The sequence below is a fragment of the Vombatus ursinus genome, unplaced genomic scaffold (assembly GCF_900497805.2).
Source record: "Vombatus ursinus unplaced genomic scaffold, bare-nosed wombat genome assembly UNPS02005286.1, whole genome shotgun sequence".
Classification (NCBI taxonomy): domain Eukaryota; kingdom Metazoa; phylum Chordata; class Mammalia; order Diprotodontia; family Vombatidae; genus Vombatus; species Vombatus ursinus.
Genome location: NW_020945064.1, coordinates 11,733,092 through 11,752,689, shown reverse-complemented (window position 1 = coordinate 11,752,689; position 19,598 = coordinate 11,733,092). Strand labels below are relative to the sequence as shown.

The window sequence follows — 19,598 nt, the reverse complement described above, 5'->3', positions numbered from 1 at the left end:
CTCTTAAGGCCAGCCTAGGACCCACCTTCTCCACATCTCAGGGATGAAATCATAAATTTAGAATCAGAAGGGACCTTGGAGGTGAATGGTCCAAATGAGGCACAGAAAAGGGAAGTGAGCTGCCCAAGGTCACACAGGCAATAAACAGCAGAGCTGAGATTTGAATCTTGGTCCTTTGATTTTAAATCCAGTTTCCCCTACTAGCTCCCCAAGTTAATTGTAAGATTCTTGAGAGCAGGCACTACATCTTGGCTTCCCCCACAGCACCTCCCCTATGGAGCTAATGCTTTAAAAATGTAATTACATTCAGATTCATCAAGGGAACAAAGTTATTTATTGTTACACAGTGTCGTGTTGTTAAATAGTAGTGTACTTTACTGTACAGAGGAGCACATTTTTGCTTTACAAGATGTTAACAAAAGTCCAAGTCCAAGGTTTCTTGCAAAGCACTGCAAGCATTTCCCAATGACCATTCATGGCTCAGCTTAGAACAGTTCCCTTTGACTTCCGAAGGAATGTAGCTAAAGACAATGCCAAATGCCGACAAGCATATGGCAATGTGACTTGGCAGTTCCACATTTCATTTCACTGGTAAGTCTGATGTTACCTAGAGCAGGATTTCACTGTGTGAGTAATGAAAAGGCACCCCTCCCGGAATTTTCTTTTTACCATAGTTCTACAGAAGAACAATCTCATAACACTCAACCTCTATTTCCAAGAAATAATGTTTGATTACATTTCACATATACTTCAAAGTAATAATCAAGGTTTGAAGGAGGAACAAGTCAAAATCTTGAGGATTAAAAAAGGCATCCTTTGGCTTCTGAAAGGGTACGGAAATGAGGTTAGGTTAAGGTAACAAATCACAAACATATACACACACTGAGGATTTGGCAAGAATAACACATGCAGCATTTTCTGCCAGTTTTGTTTTTACTGAAATGTTTTGCAGTGCTTAAAAGGGAGTAAGATCTAATAGAGAGCCTCAAGAAATGTCTATTAGTAAACTGGAAATCTAGTTTTAAAGTCAACTCCCTTTCCTATAATCATGAATAACATCTGAGGATCTGTTTATCCACCCATGAATCCACGTGATCTTGCCATTTTTCTCATTTTCTTTACCCCATGTCACAAAGAGCCACCATAGTAACAGTTCTGATGCCATAGGAGATTATGACTTCAGGAGCCCAAATAAGAGGGATTGTTATTTTCAAAAGCCAATTAAGTTGCTTTTTAAAGAGCAATGCAAAAAAGCCTAGGTAATAAATTCAGAAATTGCATTTGGAGACAGTTTTTCACAATACTATTAATCTATTTGAAAAGTAAGCTGTAAGTCAAATCAAAGTTAATTATGCAAAAGGAAAAAGCTGAGGCAGGCTTAAAGACAGACAGAATAAGTAGAAATAATTTTGCAGAGAATAAAACCAGCAGATTTCCCAACTGTAGATGTGTACAGCTCTATTCTGAATAGAACTAATATTATTTTTTAGGAAAATCACAGGATCGGGGTTGGAAGGGATTCTCAGAGGCCTCACAAAATCTGAGTGGTAGAGATGGAAGAGACCTCATGCCATCTAGTCCAAGACTTGCCATGACAGATGTGCAAAACCAAGGCCAGGACATCAGAAGAGTCTTGCCCTGGATCACAAGGTTAGTTAAGAGCAGTCCTGGGGCTTTGGAGTCCCAACCTGGAGCTCTTTCCCTTAGACCACACCTATCTCAACTACTGCCATTCCTCCCTTCCAGGTTCCTCTCTACACTATCTTTAACATCATCAATTGCTCTCTGATTGAACACCTATGGTGATACTACCTTGCAGATGGTTAATGCATTCTTGGACACTCCTAATTGCTACAAGGCAATTTTTCATGTTCCAAGAAAATTGTCTCTCTTTTTCCCATACCATTCAGGAGCAGTAGTGGTATTACTATAAACTTTCCAACTCTTTAGTGTTTAATTTTTTTGACTTTGTAGGGCAATCATAAACATAAAAGTCAAACCTTTTATTGTTTTTGCTTTTTTGTGTAGTTGTAATTTATCTCTTTTCTATTTATCTTTTAACATATCGACCCTCATGGAAAAAAAAAAGATTATAATATTTATCACATTAGCTTTTATGTACATGCCTTCAAAGCAAATCTCATGTAAAAACAAAAATGGTCAAAACAGACAGGTCTGTCAATTCGTTTTAGCCTTGACCTGTAGCACACACTGCTATTCTAGTCCCCCAGAAAACAAATTTTACATGGTGATTTTTCTTTTCTTTTTGAAAAAAAAACAATTCTACTAGGAACAGAGTCATCTAATATTTCCCACTTGTGGTATTCTTGGCATCCGAGTGCATGGGAGCACAAAGATTAAGTTCGCTGATATCTTTCCTTTGTGTCCAGACATTTTATATTTGTTCCCCACATGAAATGTGTTTATTTCATGGCTTTAGAGAGGTAGCATGGTGTAATGGAAAGAACACTGGACAAGGAGTCAAGAGATCAGGTTTGAGTCCCAACACTGCTATACTTAATAACTGTGTGAGCTTGGGTAAATAAATCACTCAACCTCTTTGAGAGCCTGTTTCTTCATTTACAAACTGAGGGTCATGCCAACTGCTCAGCCGACCTCACAGGTGGTTGTGAGTCTCAAAGAAGATAATGCATGCAGAGGGCTTTGTAACCACAATGCACTGTATAGAAAGACAATATTTGTGGAATGAAAAAGCTGTGAGAAGAAAGCTGAGGAAAGGGAACAGAAAGGGGGAATTATCGTCTGCAAAAGCATGGTGCACAGAAAGACCATTGGATATGGGCTCCAAGGAGCTGGGTTTGCCACTTACTACCCATGTGACCTTTGGCAAGTAGGTTAACCTTCCTAGGCCTCAGTTTCCTCATTTGCAAAAATGAGGCTACACACTAGCAAATTCCTAAGGTTCTCTCTCAGTCTAAATCTATAAGCCCATGAGGTCAAGGACTAAAGCATACTTCTTGAATATGATGGTCCAAATAAATGACTTTTACTGGTTAGAGTAAAATACCGAATGCTAGAAAGTGAACCCTTTTCAAGACTGCTAGGTTCAGCCAATTGTTACAAGTTTTCTCAATGTAGCAAGAGGAAAGAGACAGCAGGAAAGGTACAGTACACTGAACACTGTACAAAATAATTAATAGAAAAAGGAACAACAAACGCAATGGTGCTATAAAGTTTCCCATCCCTTTTGTTAAGATTTTGTTAGAAACCACCAAATGTACTGATAAAAAAGATACATTCATTCTCTTGTTCAGCTTTATGAACGAAAGAGTTTTTGCTCTAAATACAAAAGCAATGGCAATTATTTTGAAGATATCTTTTAGAACTATTTGGATGATCATGCAAGTGAGTCAAGAACTAGGAATGATTCCTGTTTTCCAAAAAGCAGAGACTGCATCTGCATCGAATCCTAGCGCAATCCTGTCTCCCCTCCCTCTATTTCTGGGTTTTAGAGCCTTCTGGTTGGTCACGACTACGATGCTGTGTGGGCTCTAAGAAGAGCTCTTGCGACAGAGCGCTTGGTTCTGCCCTCAACCATAAATACTGCTGAGACAGCAGCAGTTTTCTTCCCACTTTGGCTTTTTGAGCACAATATTGCTTTAAGTAGTACAGTCTAATAACCCCAAACGAATTCAGCTGCTCTAACAGAGATGCCTATTTGCACAAGTAGTTGTCTGGGGTAGTTGGTTTGGTACCAAGGTGTTTGCTGTAGATTTTTAGACCTGGTCCTAAGACTGTATTTACAGCATGGACTCAGAAATAAAACTCCCCAAACACTCATTAAAGGATAAAGATTTGTTGTTTTCGGAAAGATAGTTCATAAGTCTTAAAAAGTATTCTCTCAAGATTATAAAAGGTTAGTTAAAATCGTTTAATAGGAACAATCTTGGACAAGCAGAAATAGTTTTGATTTTGAAGGTCAGAGCAACAGACAACTGGGAAAGAATCCACAGGGACAGCTAGACTCCATAGCTTGCGTCTCCTCTAGAGATCTTTGCTTTAAAAAGATGGCCACATAGACACTGCCTCGTTTGAGCCACATGCCATTTCTTAAAACTGTTGCCTCTCCACACAAGGTATGAGATATTATTCTATTTACATTTAAAAATATTTCTTTTTTCCTCTTCAGTGTAGTGGAAATGCCCATAAATCAGTCAGTGGAATCCCTCCCTAACATAGGTGTAGAACAGCTTTATTGATCTCTGGATTTGTCCAATCATTTCGGATGTCGTCCAGGTGGTTATCAAAATCCACAAGGGTTTCATAGGACCTGCTGTCCAAGAGAGATGCTGAGATCCTCTGGGCTTCTGGCCAGTCTTCACAATAATCACTACAACGTCAAACAATTCGGAATTAATAGGCTTTTCAAAATGAAAATAAACTTCATTGCGTCTTTCAATTAAAGGAGATGGAGAAAAACAGCCACAAGCAAAACGATATGAAAAGCAGATGGCAATGACTAATATGGAGAACCTAAAGGTCAAATGCACATATGTGAAGATGTTTCATAGTAACATGGCTGCAGAAAGTTAAATCCTTGCTCTGAAAAGCTAAAGAACAGGGAACTGAGATAGTACACATAGGATCCGAAGAATGAGCTAACAAATTTTAAGTCAGAACCTGAAAATGTTGATTTAAGAATGGTGGTGTCAAAGTCTAATAGAAACAGGGGCCACTAGATGATATAGAGGCAGCCCTGAGGTTGCAAAGTGACTTAGAAAAACACATATTAACATTAGCTGTGTTTTACTGTATTTTATTTTGTTACATATTTCCCAATTACATTTTAATCTGATTTGGGCTACACTTGGGAGAGTTCTGGGCTGCATATTTGATACCTCTAATTTAGATGATCACTGAAAAAGAAACTGCTCAACAAAATACAAGACAGAAAAAATCCAATTGATGGTAGTGAGCAAAATGGACCAATCAGAAGTGTTGAAATGAGAAGGTTAAAGATATAAACACTATTTTTGTATGATTCATGTTAGAAGACTATAAATGGAAACAGGATGATGATGCGGGGAAGGGATCTTTGGGGTAAGTTTGGGGGTATGGGAGTATTGAAGACACACCCGTGTAGTAATAACTACTCACGTTTATATAATGCTTCCAGATTTACAAAGCGCTTTCTAGGAAACGACTCTGGGAGGCAGGTAGCGTGATGATCACCTGCATTTTACAGACTGGGAGGATTTGAGACATGAAGCGAGTGCCCAAGTCATGCGGCTGGTCTGTGTCAGTGTCATAACTGGGACTCGACCTTAGGTCTGTGGACGCTACCTTCGGCTCTTTCCACTACGCTTTTTTTTATTTTTTATTTTGGCAAAAGAGGATATTAAATAAAATATCCTAAGAGAGTTACGCCCTGAGTTGACATTTTTATTGTTCTGGGAATTAGGACACCTTGAAACTTCTATGGGCTGAGTGGCAAACATCCTGAATCATAGTGAACAGTTTAAAAATAATTCATTAATGAGGTAACACGAAGAACTCACTAGTGGGGACCTCTGCACCGCCATTTGTTTTCATGATGCTCATACACATGAACCGTAGGTTCTATGCACTCCATTGTAAACTTCGTGTTGTCTACCTAAGGCACAAGAACAAAAACACTAGTGTGAGCACACATTCAAAACAAACTGTGTAATTCTAAAAAGCAGCTGTCACCATTCATTAAGACTTCTGGTATCGCTTATTAACTCTTATGGCAGCAGAATAAACAAGGTCCAAAGGCAAAAATGTTCCCCCTAAAAGGTGCTGATGCTGAGTATCTGATTCATGGGCACACAATGTAATCTTTCCCAAGATAAACAGCATATTACACAGAGAATATTTACGTAAGAGAAGACATTTTTTCACAGGAGGTCTTTCGTTACAATTATTCTACGCAACTGTCAAATAAACCAACAATTCTCCTTCGGAATCAGAACTGCAGAACAGGGCTCTTGATGGAATCTAGCTTTGCCTCCAGGTTCTCCAAGGCATTCCTTCTCTCACTTCTCCTGGACAACACACTGTACTGCCTGCTCTCATTTCAAAGATTTTTCTGTCTACATATATCTTATGTTTCTTTTGGTAATACAACTTAAAGGGCGGAGTAGAGGTACAGCCAAAGAATCAGAGGTATAAGTGAAAGAAAAAAAAAAAGATTCAAACTGCCTTCAGTATAAATGGGACCTTGTGTCATATGACAGTGCAAGATGTTAGCCAAAGGCACCGTTTAATATGAACTCCATAAGTCTGGTGGAAGAAAGACAGTAACATGTATGATACCATGATGAGTGCAGTGTCATTGAAGCCCTCTGCAATTCTGGAAGCCACCTTCTCAGCAACCTGGTTCGGACTGTAGAAGAAAAACAAAGCATTTCTAGTTAATTTGTGTTATGGCTGTTAAGAAGTGACATATGCCAATAAAACCATAGAGCAAAATGTTTTTGACCCGGGCCAAATTGTAAATATTGTATTCACCTTCTGCCATTTTTTGGAAATGGAAACTTAGTGTTGACTGCATGCATGGAAATGGAAAGGAAAAGTCGAACTTGAGAGACAATGCTAAAGTAGAGCCAGCAGGACCAAGGAAAGAAACGGGCAGACAGCAGTCTCAAACAATTCCAAGGTTTCAAGGTTGAGGGAATTCAAACTGTAGGGAAGTGTGAAAGGAATTTTTTAAAAAATGGTGTGTCTCCAATTTTCATGTTAGATTTTAGATGCTGCTGAGACACCTCCCTGGGGTGATAATATGTAAGCTCATTCATTCAACAAACATCTACTAAGCACTTTATAGTGTAGTGCACTCCTAGAGAAATGGACCTATGGACCTGGAAGGGCGAGAGATCACATTTGACATATATTTTAAAGTCATCAAAGCAGCTCACTGGGGCAGCAGATAGAGTCCTCGAGCTAAATTCAGAAAATTGTTGTTGTTCAGTCATGCCTGACTCTTTGTGACCCCGTGCACCACAGCACGCCAGTACTGTCCGAGGGGTTTTCTTGGCAAGGATACTGGAGTGGCTTGCCATTTCCTTCTCCAGTGGAGTAAGGCAAACAGAAGTAAAGTGACTTGTCCAGGGTCACAAAGCCTACTAGGTGTTTGAGGCTGAATTTGATCTTAGGTCTTTCCTGACTCTAGGCCCAATCCTCTATCCACCGAGCCACCTAGCTGCCTCCAAACTCAAGACGACCTAGTTTCAAATTCAGCCTGAGTTACTCATGAGCTGGGTGACCTTGGGCAAATCACTTAACATCTATCTGTCTCAGTTTCCTCATCTATAAAATGGGACTAAAGGTCCCTACCTCCTAGGGTTATTTTGAGAGTAAAATGAGTTAATATTTGTAAAGTGCTTTGCAAATCTTAAAGTGCTATATGAATACTAGTGATTATTATTATTATTATTAATATTAGTAGTAGTTATTAAATAGTGAATGGGATGAACTATATAGAAGAGAATAAAGGTTGAGAGTGGGTTAAAAAAAGTGGGTAAAAGACTTTTGACTAGAAATGAGAAAGAATAAGTGTCTAAGAAGTCTGTGAAGAAACAGTCACAGATATCAGCTGAAAGCCCAGACATGGTTTCCGTGGAAACAAAGTAGTTAAACAGTTTTTAAGTGGTTGGGATGGTCGAGAGTAACAAATGCTTTTTAATAGGAGAAAAATGTCTTAAAATATAATTTCTTGGATTATTTTGCCTCCTTACATCACCTATTTCAAGGAAACCATTTAGAATAAAAATATATAAAATTTTAAGTGCTTTTCCATATGGTCAGTTGGTTTTTTATAAATGAAAAAGCTCATGGACAAATTGTTGGTGGGATCTAATCACAAAAAAGCTAATTAATAAGCCCATCTTAATCACTTGTGTAGGGTGTTTCAATTCTAGACCTTTGAAACCACAGCATGTCATTATCTCTTATCTTCCCAGGGAAAATGTGAATTAAGCACATATTAGTTTAGAAGAAAGTCAGTTCTATTCAATCTGAGAGCCTGAGAGGTAACTTTATCCATATTGTCAGATGGTCAAACTTCATTAGCAACAGTGTAGGGTAAAGTTCTTGACTTTGCCTTTCATGCCAAGCTAAGAGAAAATAACTAGGAGTTGACCTTACAAAGAAAGCAGCAAGATAAAAAAATCCACAAATTTCCAACAGGGTTCAAACCCAACGTGTACCTTGCTTGGAATAGGAAATAGAGAAGAAGTGAAGTAGGAGAGATTTCCTGCGCCTCCAGGACAAGTTTGAGGTAGTATGTTCACTGACATGAATTTCCTAATCATGAGGTATGCTCATGCTAAAATCTGACACAAATACGGATTCCAAAGTCAAACATAAATTATTTTAGAATTTCTTTTTGAATTGTCCATGTGACCAACATTAAAGTAAATAACTGAGAATTCAATTGTATTAGTCTTGGAAAAATGGTTAGATTAAAGGAGAAATCTTTGATACACAGATTCCACATCCTAGTACTACCAAAAAAAAAAAAAATTATCAAGAACGAGTCCTTCTGCCAGAGATGATATGTTTAATGATGTGTTCTGGCAGATTACAAAGTGGGCAACAGAGATTTTGCATGGACATACCTGGCATCCTTTACACGTTCATTAGCTTGATAATAACCAGCAATCACATAGCTATTATCTTTGCACCATGAATCAATCTGAAAGAGGAACAAGAAAGAAAAAAAATCAGAAAAATATCAATGATTTTTCTGGAAACATACCTCAAAATCACAAATAATCTTTGGCTACTCCCTCTCTTCCCAGCCTTGGCTTAAGTCTTGTTGTTCTGTTCAACAGAAGTAAATAAAGGTAGAATTAATTTCCGTCCACCAGAAAGGACTTAGCTTGCTTTCCACTATGTGGGTGGTCAAGGGTAGAGTATAATAGTGCTTCATCTCTCCCCCAGCAGAGGACCTCCTGATAGACAAAAGAGGTAGGGCTAGAGAACAGAATGAATTAAAACCTCATCCAGCATTAGGTGCCATATCAAAGTTTATTGAACTTCTGTGTAGTACAGTTATGGGGAGGTAGAAAGGAAATAAGAGACAAAGTCCTGACGCTAAAGAAGTTAAGAGGACATTTAGGAATGTGGTAAGGTGGGAATAGCCATATAGACTCATAAAGCCAATCCTATTTTGTCTGCTCTAACAGAAAAGAACAGCAGAATCCATGATAAAGAAATTAATTTATATTTGGAGTTGTAATGTAATACATAATTATTTTCTCTCACCAAAGTAGATTTAGTTTTGATTGGTATAATTCCATTACAACATATTCCACAGTAGACATCAAAATTATATTGCTGTAGTAGAATTTTAATTAATATAGTGCTAGAAATCAAATTCTGAATCTGCAAGAGTTATAGATGAGACAGAACGGATACCTTTGCCTTTGTTATTTAAACATCACCTTTACCCAGTTCCTTCAGATTCCTGAATCTTGATTTGGGTTCCATCACTAGAACCACCCTAGAGGGGCTTAATTAGAATGGTTGAAATGGAGAGGGAAGATGGAAGTGGAAGAGTATTGCTGTTTGACTGCAGAATTCTCTAAGAAGCTCAGCTACAGCTCATCTCAGGAGTTTTTCCTCAAACCCCCCCTCCCCCCACTTTGATAGCACTCAGTTCAGGACTTTGTTAATATTGCTATTATTCATATATGAAGAAATGCCTCATCTATAAAATGGGACTAAAGCTCCCATTTAGTAAGACATGTCTTTTGAGCTGTTTTTCAGTGAACGGTGATGGATTTGCACAAGTCTCTCAACAGTTTCCTTTATTGCATGCAATACAATATAATTCGTTTATGACCTCAGAACAAAATTAACTACCTCACACAAGGAAGAAAACCAAAGCTGCACAGCCTCATGAGTATAAGAATGGCCATACTGGGTTAAAACCAGAGTCATTCTTCTTGACATGAGGATTTAAGGACATAATGACTCTAGTTTTCCTTGATACTCATTATATTTTTCACATTAGTAAGTTTAGATGAATTTGTATTAATTAATAATTTATTTGGACCATTTCTAAAGTTACTCCACTAAATTTTACTTCAACATCTTTTTGTGGCAACTGGCTTATTGAAGACCATGCCAGCAGAACATCAGCTCTAACAAATCCATCCTGCCAAGTTGGAAAGGCTTCAAATATGTAAGTCTGTTGTCTAACCATTAGACTGCCCAAGTTCAGAGAGGCTCAAAATGGTGAAAAGTAGATGAACCTTTTTGTTTTGTTTTTGGCCACAGCATCTAGCAAAGTTTAACATTCACAGTGGCTATAATATGCTTTGGAGGTAGTCCATATTCTCATAAAATTATAGCTCCTTGAAGTAATTTCCAAAGCTATCTCTTTTTATTATATACCATTTCTCAGTCTAATGAACTCCATAAAAATAATTTCTTACTTCAAAATATCTGTGATTTCAATGATCTTTCACTGATCTTCACTGACCTATTCTTTCCAATACAGATCACAACCCCTCCATACTTTAATAGATGGTTTCAATAAATAAATAACAATTACACAAAAAACATCACTTGATTGTGTTTGTAAAGAGGCTCTGAAGTTGGCTAGGATGGATCTTTGGATCTGACCTGTAGGGCCTATCACGGGTCTGTACCTGAAACTTTTCTAGTTTAGTAGGCCTTGCTACAGCTTGTACAACGTCTTTGATGAGTCAGGGTCATCTCCACATCATGGGGAGGCAATGGACCAGGCAAGACCCTGGAAAAGAATGAAATGGAACAAAGTTCCACTAACTGCATGCTTAGGTGGTTTTGCTCTACTCTACTGATTTGTTTCAACTCTCTGTGGACACATGCTTACTACCCACCATAATATAGTACTTCCTTCTACTTTTCCTAAGTGTGTATCTTCCCAGCCTCAATAATCACACCTAGAATTGGTCATTTAGAGTCAAACCTAAGCTCAGTTACTCTCCATGTGACCTTGCAAAACTCACTTAGCCTCTACAGACCTCAGTTTCCTCACCTGTAAAGCGTGGGAGTTGAACGAGGTGACCTCTAAGATCCCCATTAGCTCTAAATCAGTGATTCTATGAACCCCCTCCCCTCTCTTCCCAAACTTCCCTATTTCTGTTTAGGGAACCATTCTCCTTGTAGTTACTGAGGTTGCTAGCCATGGGGCCATCCCTGATTCTTCCTGCTCCTTTACTCCTCCCAACCAACTGGTTGCTAAATCTTGTCAAATTTATCTCCACAACCTATTTTGTGACCATTCCCTTCTCTCTACTCATACAGCCACCACACTAATTGAGGTCCTTATTGTCTTTCTTTTTAAAATTTTTATTTAACATTTTTTCAAATACATTTAAATTTTATTTCATTAAATATTTCCCAATTACATTAAAACAATTTAACATTCATCTAAAATTTTTTGAACTCCAACTTCTCTCCTTCCTTCCTCCTCTCTCCCATCCCTTTACTGTCTTTCACCTGGAACTATTATAATAGCCCTACGGGAATTTCTAGCTCTTTCATATCCATTCACTTAATCAACAAATCTTTATTAAGCACTTACTACATTCAAAGAACTGTGCTAAACTCTGGGGATACAAAGAAAGACAAACACAATAGCTCCTAAAGTAATCTTGAAGCATTTTTTTTTTTTGGCTAAGATCCTTCAGTGGCTTCTATGTTCCAGTCAAACTGCCTGCTAGCTGGTCCCTCAAGTTGACATTTCATCTTCCTCCTCTATGCAGTTGTGCATTCTGCCTCTCATGCCCCAAATGTACCCTCTTCTTAAAACCACTTCTCGGAATTTTTTATCTTCCTTAAAGGCTCAGCTCAGGCGCCATTTTCTCTGTGAGGCCTTTTCTTTCCCCCCAGTTGTTAACGCTCTCTACATATTCAAACTACCTTGTATTTACTTATGTGTATACATGTTGGACAACTCTAGCTGAATATAAATTTTAAGATGGCAAGGATTGTTTTATTTTTGTTTTTGTATTTCCAATGCCCAGCAAAATGTTCCATACATAGTTGGTGACATAGTTGTCGAACTGAATATAAGGAGATTTGGTCTACCTTATTTCTCATGTTTATTTCATTCATGATAATGGACATTTTGGCTACAATTTTACTAATCTAAAATTAAAGGGTTATTTAAAAATTGTTTACCTATCTTCTCCATCTCTCTTATATTAGCTGTTTTCCTCTCAATTTTTGAGATTCAGAAACCAAAACTTTGAATAGTATTCCAAGTTTGGAAAGGTTATTATATAAGATAATATTTTGTTTTTCTTCCAATATTCTTTCTGATTGGTGTTCAGAGCTCAGTCTGAGAAGATATATTCCTTATCTCAGTTTTAAATCATAAGAGATACTATCATCCTCCCTCTCAAAACACACTGCATTTAACTACTTTGTGAGATATGTGTATTTGTTAAATGTATTTATATTTATGCTGTACTTTTTAAATGTATGACAGAAACCCCTTTTTGGCTATATAAATTTTTTATATGAACTTGCTGTCTTCTTTATAAGATAAGCTCAATTCAAGTAGGGATTGCTTTATTCTCTGTACTTATATCCCCAGTGACTGGGCTCACAGCAGGAGAATAATAAATATTTGTTGATCGATTGCTTGATAAACACAGACACACACACACAGATACATACAGATACACACACAGACACAGACACAGACAGACACAGACACACACACTCACAGAGTCTTCCCCATTCGAATGTATGCCTGAGGGCTGAGACTATTTTTGCCTTTCTTTGTATCTCTAACACTTATCACAGTGTTTGGCACATACTGAGCAATTAAATAAATGTTTACTGATTAATCAGTAGACAAATATTTCATATTAATTTTTCCCAAATGCCTTACCTGTCCCAAAGTTCTAGTTTGATGCTTCATGGTAGCATAGAAGTGGGATAACAAAAGCTACAACAGCAGAATGCAGATTCTGAAAGGTCCTATCAAGTTGGAAAGAATATGACTATAGACCTAGGCACAGCTATTATTGTCTGGCCCCAAAGAACCAGCCTAGCTGAGCCTAGAGAGGTTCATTAGATTGGCCACAGGATGATAACAAAAAAATTTTTTTCCCCATAGCAACTCTCTTAAAACTACTTATTAAGGTATAGATGGGTTAAGATTGATGTTAGCAGAGGTAGGAACTACTGAAGAAACCCTGATTCTTGAAGTATTAGCTTAATACATTCAACTTATAGAACGTCTATTACATGGCTATGTATTCAACAAAGTATTTGTTGAATTTGCAACAAAAATAATTCTATACAATAAAAGACCACGAACACAGTCCATATATCAGGACATAGAAACTGTTTTCAGGATATTTCTTTGTAATGGTACTTATGAACTTTGCTTAAGTTCAAAATCTACTACCACAAACTCTAAGCGTTCCATTAGATCCTACTACAAGAGAATTTCATTCTATTCACCACTGCTCCAACTTATGGACCATTGCTTGGAAATCCCTCTGTTATATAAGGGTTTGATCTTTACATCAAAATGAGTTTCTATTTGCTAAACACATGACAGTTGATCGTAGGAAAAGGCAGTCAAAAAATGCTGGTTGGGGAAATCCCATATGAGTATAAAAATCTGTTGTAATTTACATACATATGAATAATCAACTGACTATAAACTCACAGCAGCATAAATATACATACAATCAACCAGTTGTACAGATTATGTTAGCTAGGGGAAAGTATGGAAGATAGGACTGGAAGGTAAGAGCAGGTTACAACCGTGATTAGAGGGGCATGGAATTACCCTGGAAAAGCTTTTTGGCGAAGTCAGTTTTTTTTTTTTAAGGGAATTAGGGTTAAGTGACTTGCTCAGGGTCACACAGCTAGTGTCAAGTGTTTGGTCTGAGGCTGGATTTGAACTCAGGTCCTCCTGACTTCAGGGCCAGTGCTCTATCCACTGCGCCACCGAGCTGCCCCTGAAGTCAGTTTTGAAGAAGGTAAAGTACTTGCATTTTGTATAGGAATGGTAAGTAGATACGATTAGCTGGGGACAAAGAATAAAAGCTAGTATATAGCAGATGTGCACTTATGCATTGCATAATTCTGAAAAGTCACAAGGGAATGAGGAGCGGTGGGAGCACAGCCAGAATAGCTCTTCTACTCCCTTAAGAGTAAGGCCAACCAGTTGCATTACAAGACAAAAGAATGGAGAAGTTGTGTGATCCCTGAATTGCTTAGTGTTCACTCTCTCAAGGCACCTACCCAAGGGGGGTGAGCCACATTATTTACCTGGTTGCTATAACTCCTTCTTACCCAGTGAACACAATGCTAATACAGACACAACCTGCCTAACATTGTTCACTTGTTCCATGAAAACAGGACATTAAGTGAAACAATGTTACAAGGGCAGTTAGTTCCACTGGAACAAAGTTATAAATGGGAGACATTTTCTTAAGTGACTAAGATGTGGGCTACAGGAGCTTTTACAGAGATTGAAGAAAGACAATAACAGGGAGTGAAATGTCAGCCTGAGGTGAAGAGAGGAGGCAGAGCTGCCTGGAGCAGAAGGCTAGTCTGAACTGGCCTTGGGCAATGATGGAATGAACTTGTAGCAGGGTTTTGCCAAATTTCTGAACATTATTGCAAAATTGTAAGGGAGAGTCGAGCAGCATCGATGTCATACATAAGCAAAAGAGATCAAAGAAAGATTACCAAAAAAGAAAAGCAAATAGGAAGTTATGAGAAATTTTAGATTGACTTCATAAGCCTGAAAACAGGTACCTTCTAAAATTTTGGTTTTCCTTAAATTAGCTTTCAATTTTAGGAGGAGGAAATATTGCTCTTCTATTTTACTGTGGACACTGGCTCATGTTCAGTTCAAGCCTTCTGCCTGTTACCAGAGAAGCATAAGAATATTTTTAAAGGTATTGCCTTTCTGCATACAATTAAGAGACAAACCACTGCCCTATCACTTGGCAAAATAACATCCTCCCTTCCCGTCAATTAAATGTCTATTTACCTTTTGATAGCACCTTACTGGTTTATACTACAATACCTGATTTGACATGCACCATTACAGGGTCATAGATTTTGGAACTGGTAGCTGAACTTCACCAGCCATCTCTCCAATCCCCTCATTCTACAGATGAACAAAATGAAGCCCAGAGAAACTACGTAAGGGCCTTGCCTCAGGTGACATGGGTTGTGGTAAAAGGCCACTGAGGTAAATGAAAAGGGGGAAGGGGAAATGGATGGAGTACTCAAAGCAAGTAGTCCCCATCAGGTGGGGGATACTGCAAGTGAATGAAAGGAAGGGCCACTGAAGTAAATGAAATGGAGAAAAGGGAAGACGATAGGAAATGTTGGGCTCAAGGCAGGTAGACCTTATCAGCAGGGCACACTGGAGGTGAATGAAGTCAGGAAAGGAGCAAGAGGTTGAAGCAAGGGGCAGAGGGGGTGGAAGATGACTAAGGGGCCAAATCTGAGAGCAGATTGAAAGAAGGTTAAGGACTACACTGAAATCAGGCCAAGAGGCATTTGAACAGATTATAATGGCAGAAGCAGACAGATTTAGTGGCATGGGCTTGCATACTTAGAAAATTGTCTGCAAGTATTATATGGGTTTCTGTCACTGGGGTATAATACCTGCTCTACCTATCTCACAGAGATCACAGATGTGAAAGCACTTTGAAAAGTAAAAAGCACATAAAATGCAAGGCATTAGAAAAATATAATGAAATGCTTTATAAAAATAAGTCTCAAATAATGACCTCTGGTTAGCTAAATATTAAATCAATCTCTTCCATTTAGCAAAATAATTACAATATTAAACTCTATAAATAGAAGCCATGAGAATAATCCTTCATTTGTACAGGTTATCATGGATTTAGATGTCTCATTAAAATTATATCTCCCACTGTTGCATTATAGTTTAAAGCCAAATTGTTGTCCAATTATAAACTTCCAGGGTTTTAGTCTATTGTGTTTTTCATTGTCTTCAAGTTAAAATTTCAGCATTTAAGCTAAAATTCAAAATGTTTCCTTCTTAGTAAAGTGCTTTACTTAAAAAGTTATTTTTATTCTTAACTTAAACACTAAAGTGGGAACACCCACATATATACAGTAGAAACAGTGTGTGCACACGTTTGAGAAATTGCTCTTACAACTTTCATAGTATATATTCTGGTTAATGCTATTGTAGCTAAGTGAAAGTAGATGATAAAATACAGAAAAAATCATTCGGGGACACTAAAAATCTCGTACACCTTGCTTTATATGTCTGTAAATGACCTAGAAACATAATAACTGGAATGAGGGCCTTGGGAGTCAGAAGGGCCTGAATTAGTCCTACTTCATGTATGTACCAGCCATGTGATGAAAGACAAGTAATTTAACTGTTCTCAGCTTCAATTTTCTCACCTGGAAAACAAGGATAAGCACATCCAGATTACCTATTTCACAGGGTTACTGTGTGTGTGTATACAGCATTTTGCAAACCTTGAGGTATGACATAGAAAGGTCAGCTACTACTATTATGGGCAAGTTGATTTGCTTTCTTCAAAATGGTAATGAAGACAACCAAAAAAAGTATTATCTCTATACTTCAGTAAAATATTTAAGATGTCTAAAAATATTTTATGAACATGATTTACTCTTAGCGTTTTTTTGTGGAGAAAAATAGGGCAGTAGGATCATAGACCCGGAGCTGGAAGGCATCTCAGAGGTCACTAGTCCAGCCTTCTCATTTTACAGATGAGGAGACTGGGGCCCTGAGAGGTTCAGTGACTTGCCCAAGGCCACAGAGCCAGTAAAAGTGGGATTTCAATCCAGGTCTTTCTAATTTCAAGTCCATCGATTTAGCCATTATTGCAGATAGCCCAAGACTACACTCAGAAATCTTACGATTCCCAATTCTCAAGAATTAGTAATTCTTTAATACTAGAGAACACACTCAAAGAGAAAAGCATTGATGTCTTAACTTTGCTTCAACAGCTGTTCAAAAATATGAAGTCACCTTCATTAAGACCAGTTTGTTCTTGGTCCCAAAGCTTTTCTTAACTAGATTCACAAAGGATTCTTCTGATATGATACATAATTGGGCTACAAGAAATACACTGATTTTCTTTGGAGGGGTATAAGCAAAAAGGGAGGTAACTTGTGACAAGTTTCCAGCTTTAACATTAAACAAATGAAACTTCAGAAACTCAACAGAGCTTTTGTTATATTGTTACCAAATATTACTTCGGTGACATTATGTACACAATGAAGCAAAGTAAATAGGTCTTCCAGGTTTAGAGGCCGGCTCTGTATACACTAAGCCACCCTGCCTCTCAAAAATTACTAACTTATTTGTATCCATGACCTTTTCCTAAATATTGCAAATATGAAAATCACACCACAGAGTTAAGAGCTGAAAGAGTTCTATTCCAACCAATACATACTAGAATGAACCTAATAAATAACATAACGGAGGATGAGAGAAGGGACAATTTGTACAAAGTCCTAGAGCTGGTAAGGGACATAGAGCTTGGCCTTAGGTCAGACTTCAAATCCAGCCCTGATCAGAATTACTCCTCTCACACTAATACTACATAATAAATCTTAAGATCTATGATGGATTTTGGAGAGCTATAAAAAATAAGCCTCTTGGCAACACGATAGTTTTGATAATTATTAAAATGGACTTTTAAGTCACTGATAATTAATAACACAATGAAATATTTAAAGCATAACCCAACTCCTGGGATGATTTACAGTCATATGTAGATTTTCCAATGAACAAGTGTAGTCTGTTCCAATGAAAAGGTAGGAAACCAATATTCCTTCTCTATGCCATAATTGTAAGAAATTGTTTTTAGCCATCTTTGATTATGAATTTATACCATTTGAAATCAGGAAGGCACCCTCAGATTAATAAGTTACCAAATCCACTAAAGAGTGGCTCTAATTATCAAAAAACATAAACCACAATCTCCCTACACAATAGTTTACCTAATTAATTTGGTTTTCCTACCTGCTTCCTAACAAATCTTATTTTTAAAAGAATTACCATCCTTGCCATCCCCCCGAAAAAGAAATTCTAGTTTTTATAATAGTATGGGAAAAGCAGTGAACTTTAGTGTAATTCCCACCAGGTAATATGTTCATAGTAAATTCTATTTATTCTTTAAGCAGTTCCAACTTCTCCATCTCCATTTGATTTCAAAGAATGCCAGAGTTGGAAGGGATCTCAGAGACTTTAGGGAATACTAACTTTTTCAAAGCACGATTATTTTTAACACCAAAAAAAATTGTAGAATACACTAAATACTCTAAATGCTAGTGGCGTTCAATTGGGATCAAAATGGTAATGCCTGGTGTGCATTACGTGCGACAGCTCCAAGACCCACTGATCATCAACCTCTCCGTTTTGGCACTGATTGCCATATGCAACATCCAGAATGAATGGTCATTCAGCCTTACTAACTGAGGTGGAGCTCACAACCTCCTATTCTGAACAGTTCTCATTTTCAAAACGTGTTGGATCTTAGAGCGTAGGGCGGAATGTTAGAAAGACCACACTCCACCGAGAGTCAGGAGGGCTCTATCACTTACTAGGCATAGTACCCTAAGCAAGTCATTTCACCTGGAAAGCCTGCTCTGCCTTCCTGAGCTTGAACTAGGCGAACAGTTAGTTCCAACGACTTTCTGGCTTCTCCCGTGCTTCTCTTTGCCCTAGTCGTTTCTCGTTTTTGTTACCATATGAGGTGGCCGGAGGGGAAGAGCCAGCTGGGTTCGAGTCCTGGATCCGCCGCCCTCTGGCCTCGTTACTCAGCTCCTTGGTGCTAAGACCCTACCTTACTGGCCAGCAGGCGCCGACCTTTGGCACGCAGTAAGCCTCAAACCATTGTTAATCATTGTAACACGCTAACTGCAGCGTTATTAGTAAATGCTGGGGCTCTGGCAGAGCGAGGCTCCTCACCGAAGCGAGCTCAGCTCCAGCCCCAATCCGCCGTTATGTGGAGAGCGTAATGAGTTTTCTTTTAAAAGCACCATTAAAGCCACTATTAAAGGCTCGTTACAGGAGGCTCTCCGCTCCTCCGGCTCCCACTGCGGGGAGCAGCCGCCGCGAGCCCGGGGTGGCCCCCCCCGGCCCCCCGCCGCGGCTTACCAAGGTGAGGGCCACCTCCAGCATGGGGGCCAGCGCCAGGGTGCCGTGGAAGAGGGGGATGCAGTCCACGAAGAGGGTCTGGTGCGGGTTCGCGCCGCCGTGCGACGGCTGCTCCTTGCGGGGCTTCTGCTTCTCGGCCACCAAGAGCCCGTTGACGGCGCAGTGGGGGTACTTGGCCCCGTGCAGCACCATCTTGCAGTAGGCCTGGGTGGTCAGCTTCACGCCGGGCATGGTGAGGCCCGGGCCCGAGGCCCGCGACGACGGCGGCCGGGCAGCCTCCCAGGCCCGGCGCGGCTCGGCCCCCACGGCGTCGCTCGGCTCCGGCCCCGCGGCCCCTCAGCATAGACGGACGGGTTCCGCGGCCCGGCCCGGCCCCCGAGGCGCCCCGCCGCCCCCTCTTGTGTGCCGGGCTCCGCCGGACCGCGGGCCGTCGGCCGCCGTCTGGGTATCCAGAAGCTCCCGG

The 19,598-nt window shown here is 39.2% G+C and overlaps 1 protein-coding gene across 1 annotated transcript; it reads right to left on the bottom strand.

The window, feature by feature from the left end:
• Window positions 1-311: 311 nt before the first annotated feature.
• On the bottom strand, window positions 312-19,381 carry EMC8 (ER membrane protein complex subunit 8). The gene is made up of 5 exons (XM_027845844.1): window positions 19,136-19,381; window positions 8,601-8,677; window positions 6,298-6,367; window positions 5,520-5,614; window positions 312-4,351 (listed from the first exon to the last, which is right to left on the bottom strand). The coding sequence occupies exons 1-5, from the start codon at window positions 19,364-19,366 to the stop codon at window positions 4,192-4,194; spliced, it is 633 nt and encodes a 210-aa protein (XP_027701645.1). The 5' UTR covers window positions 19,367-19,381; the 3' UTR covers window positions 312-4,191.
• Window positions 19,382-19,598: the final 217 nt, after the last annotated feature.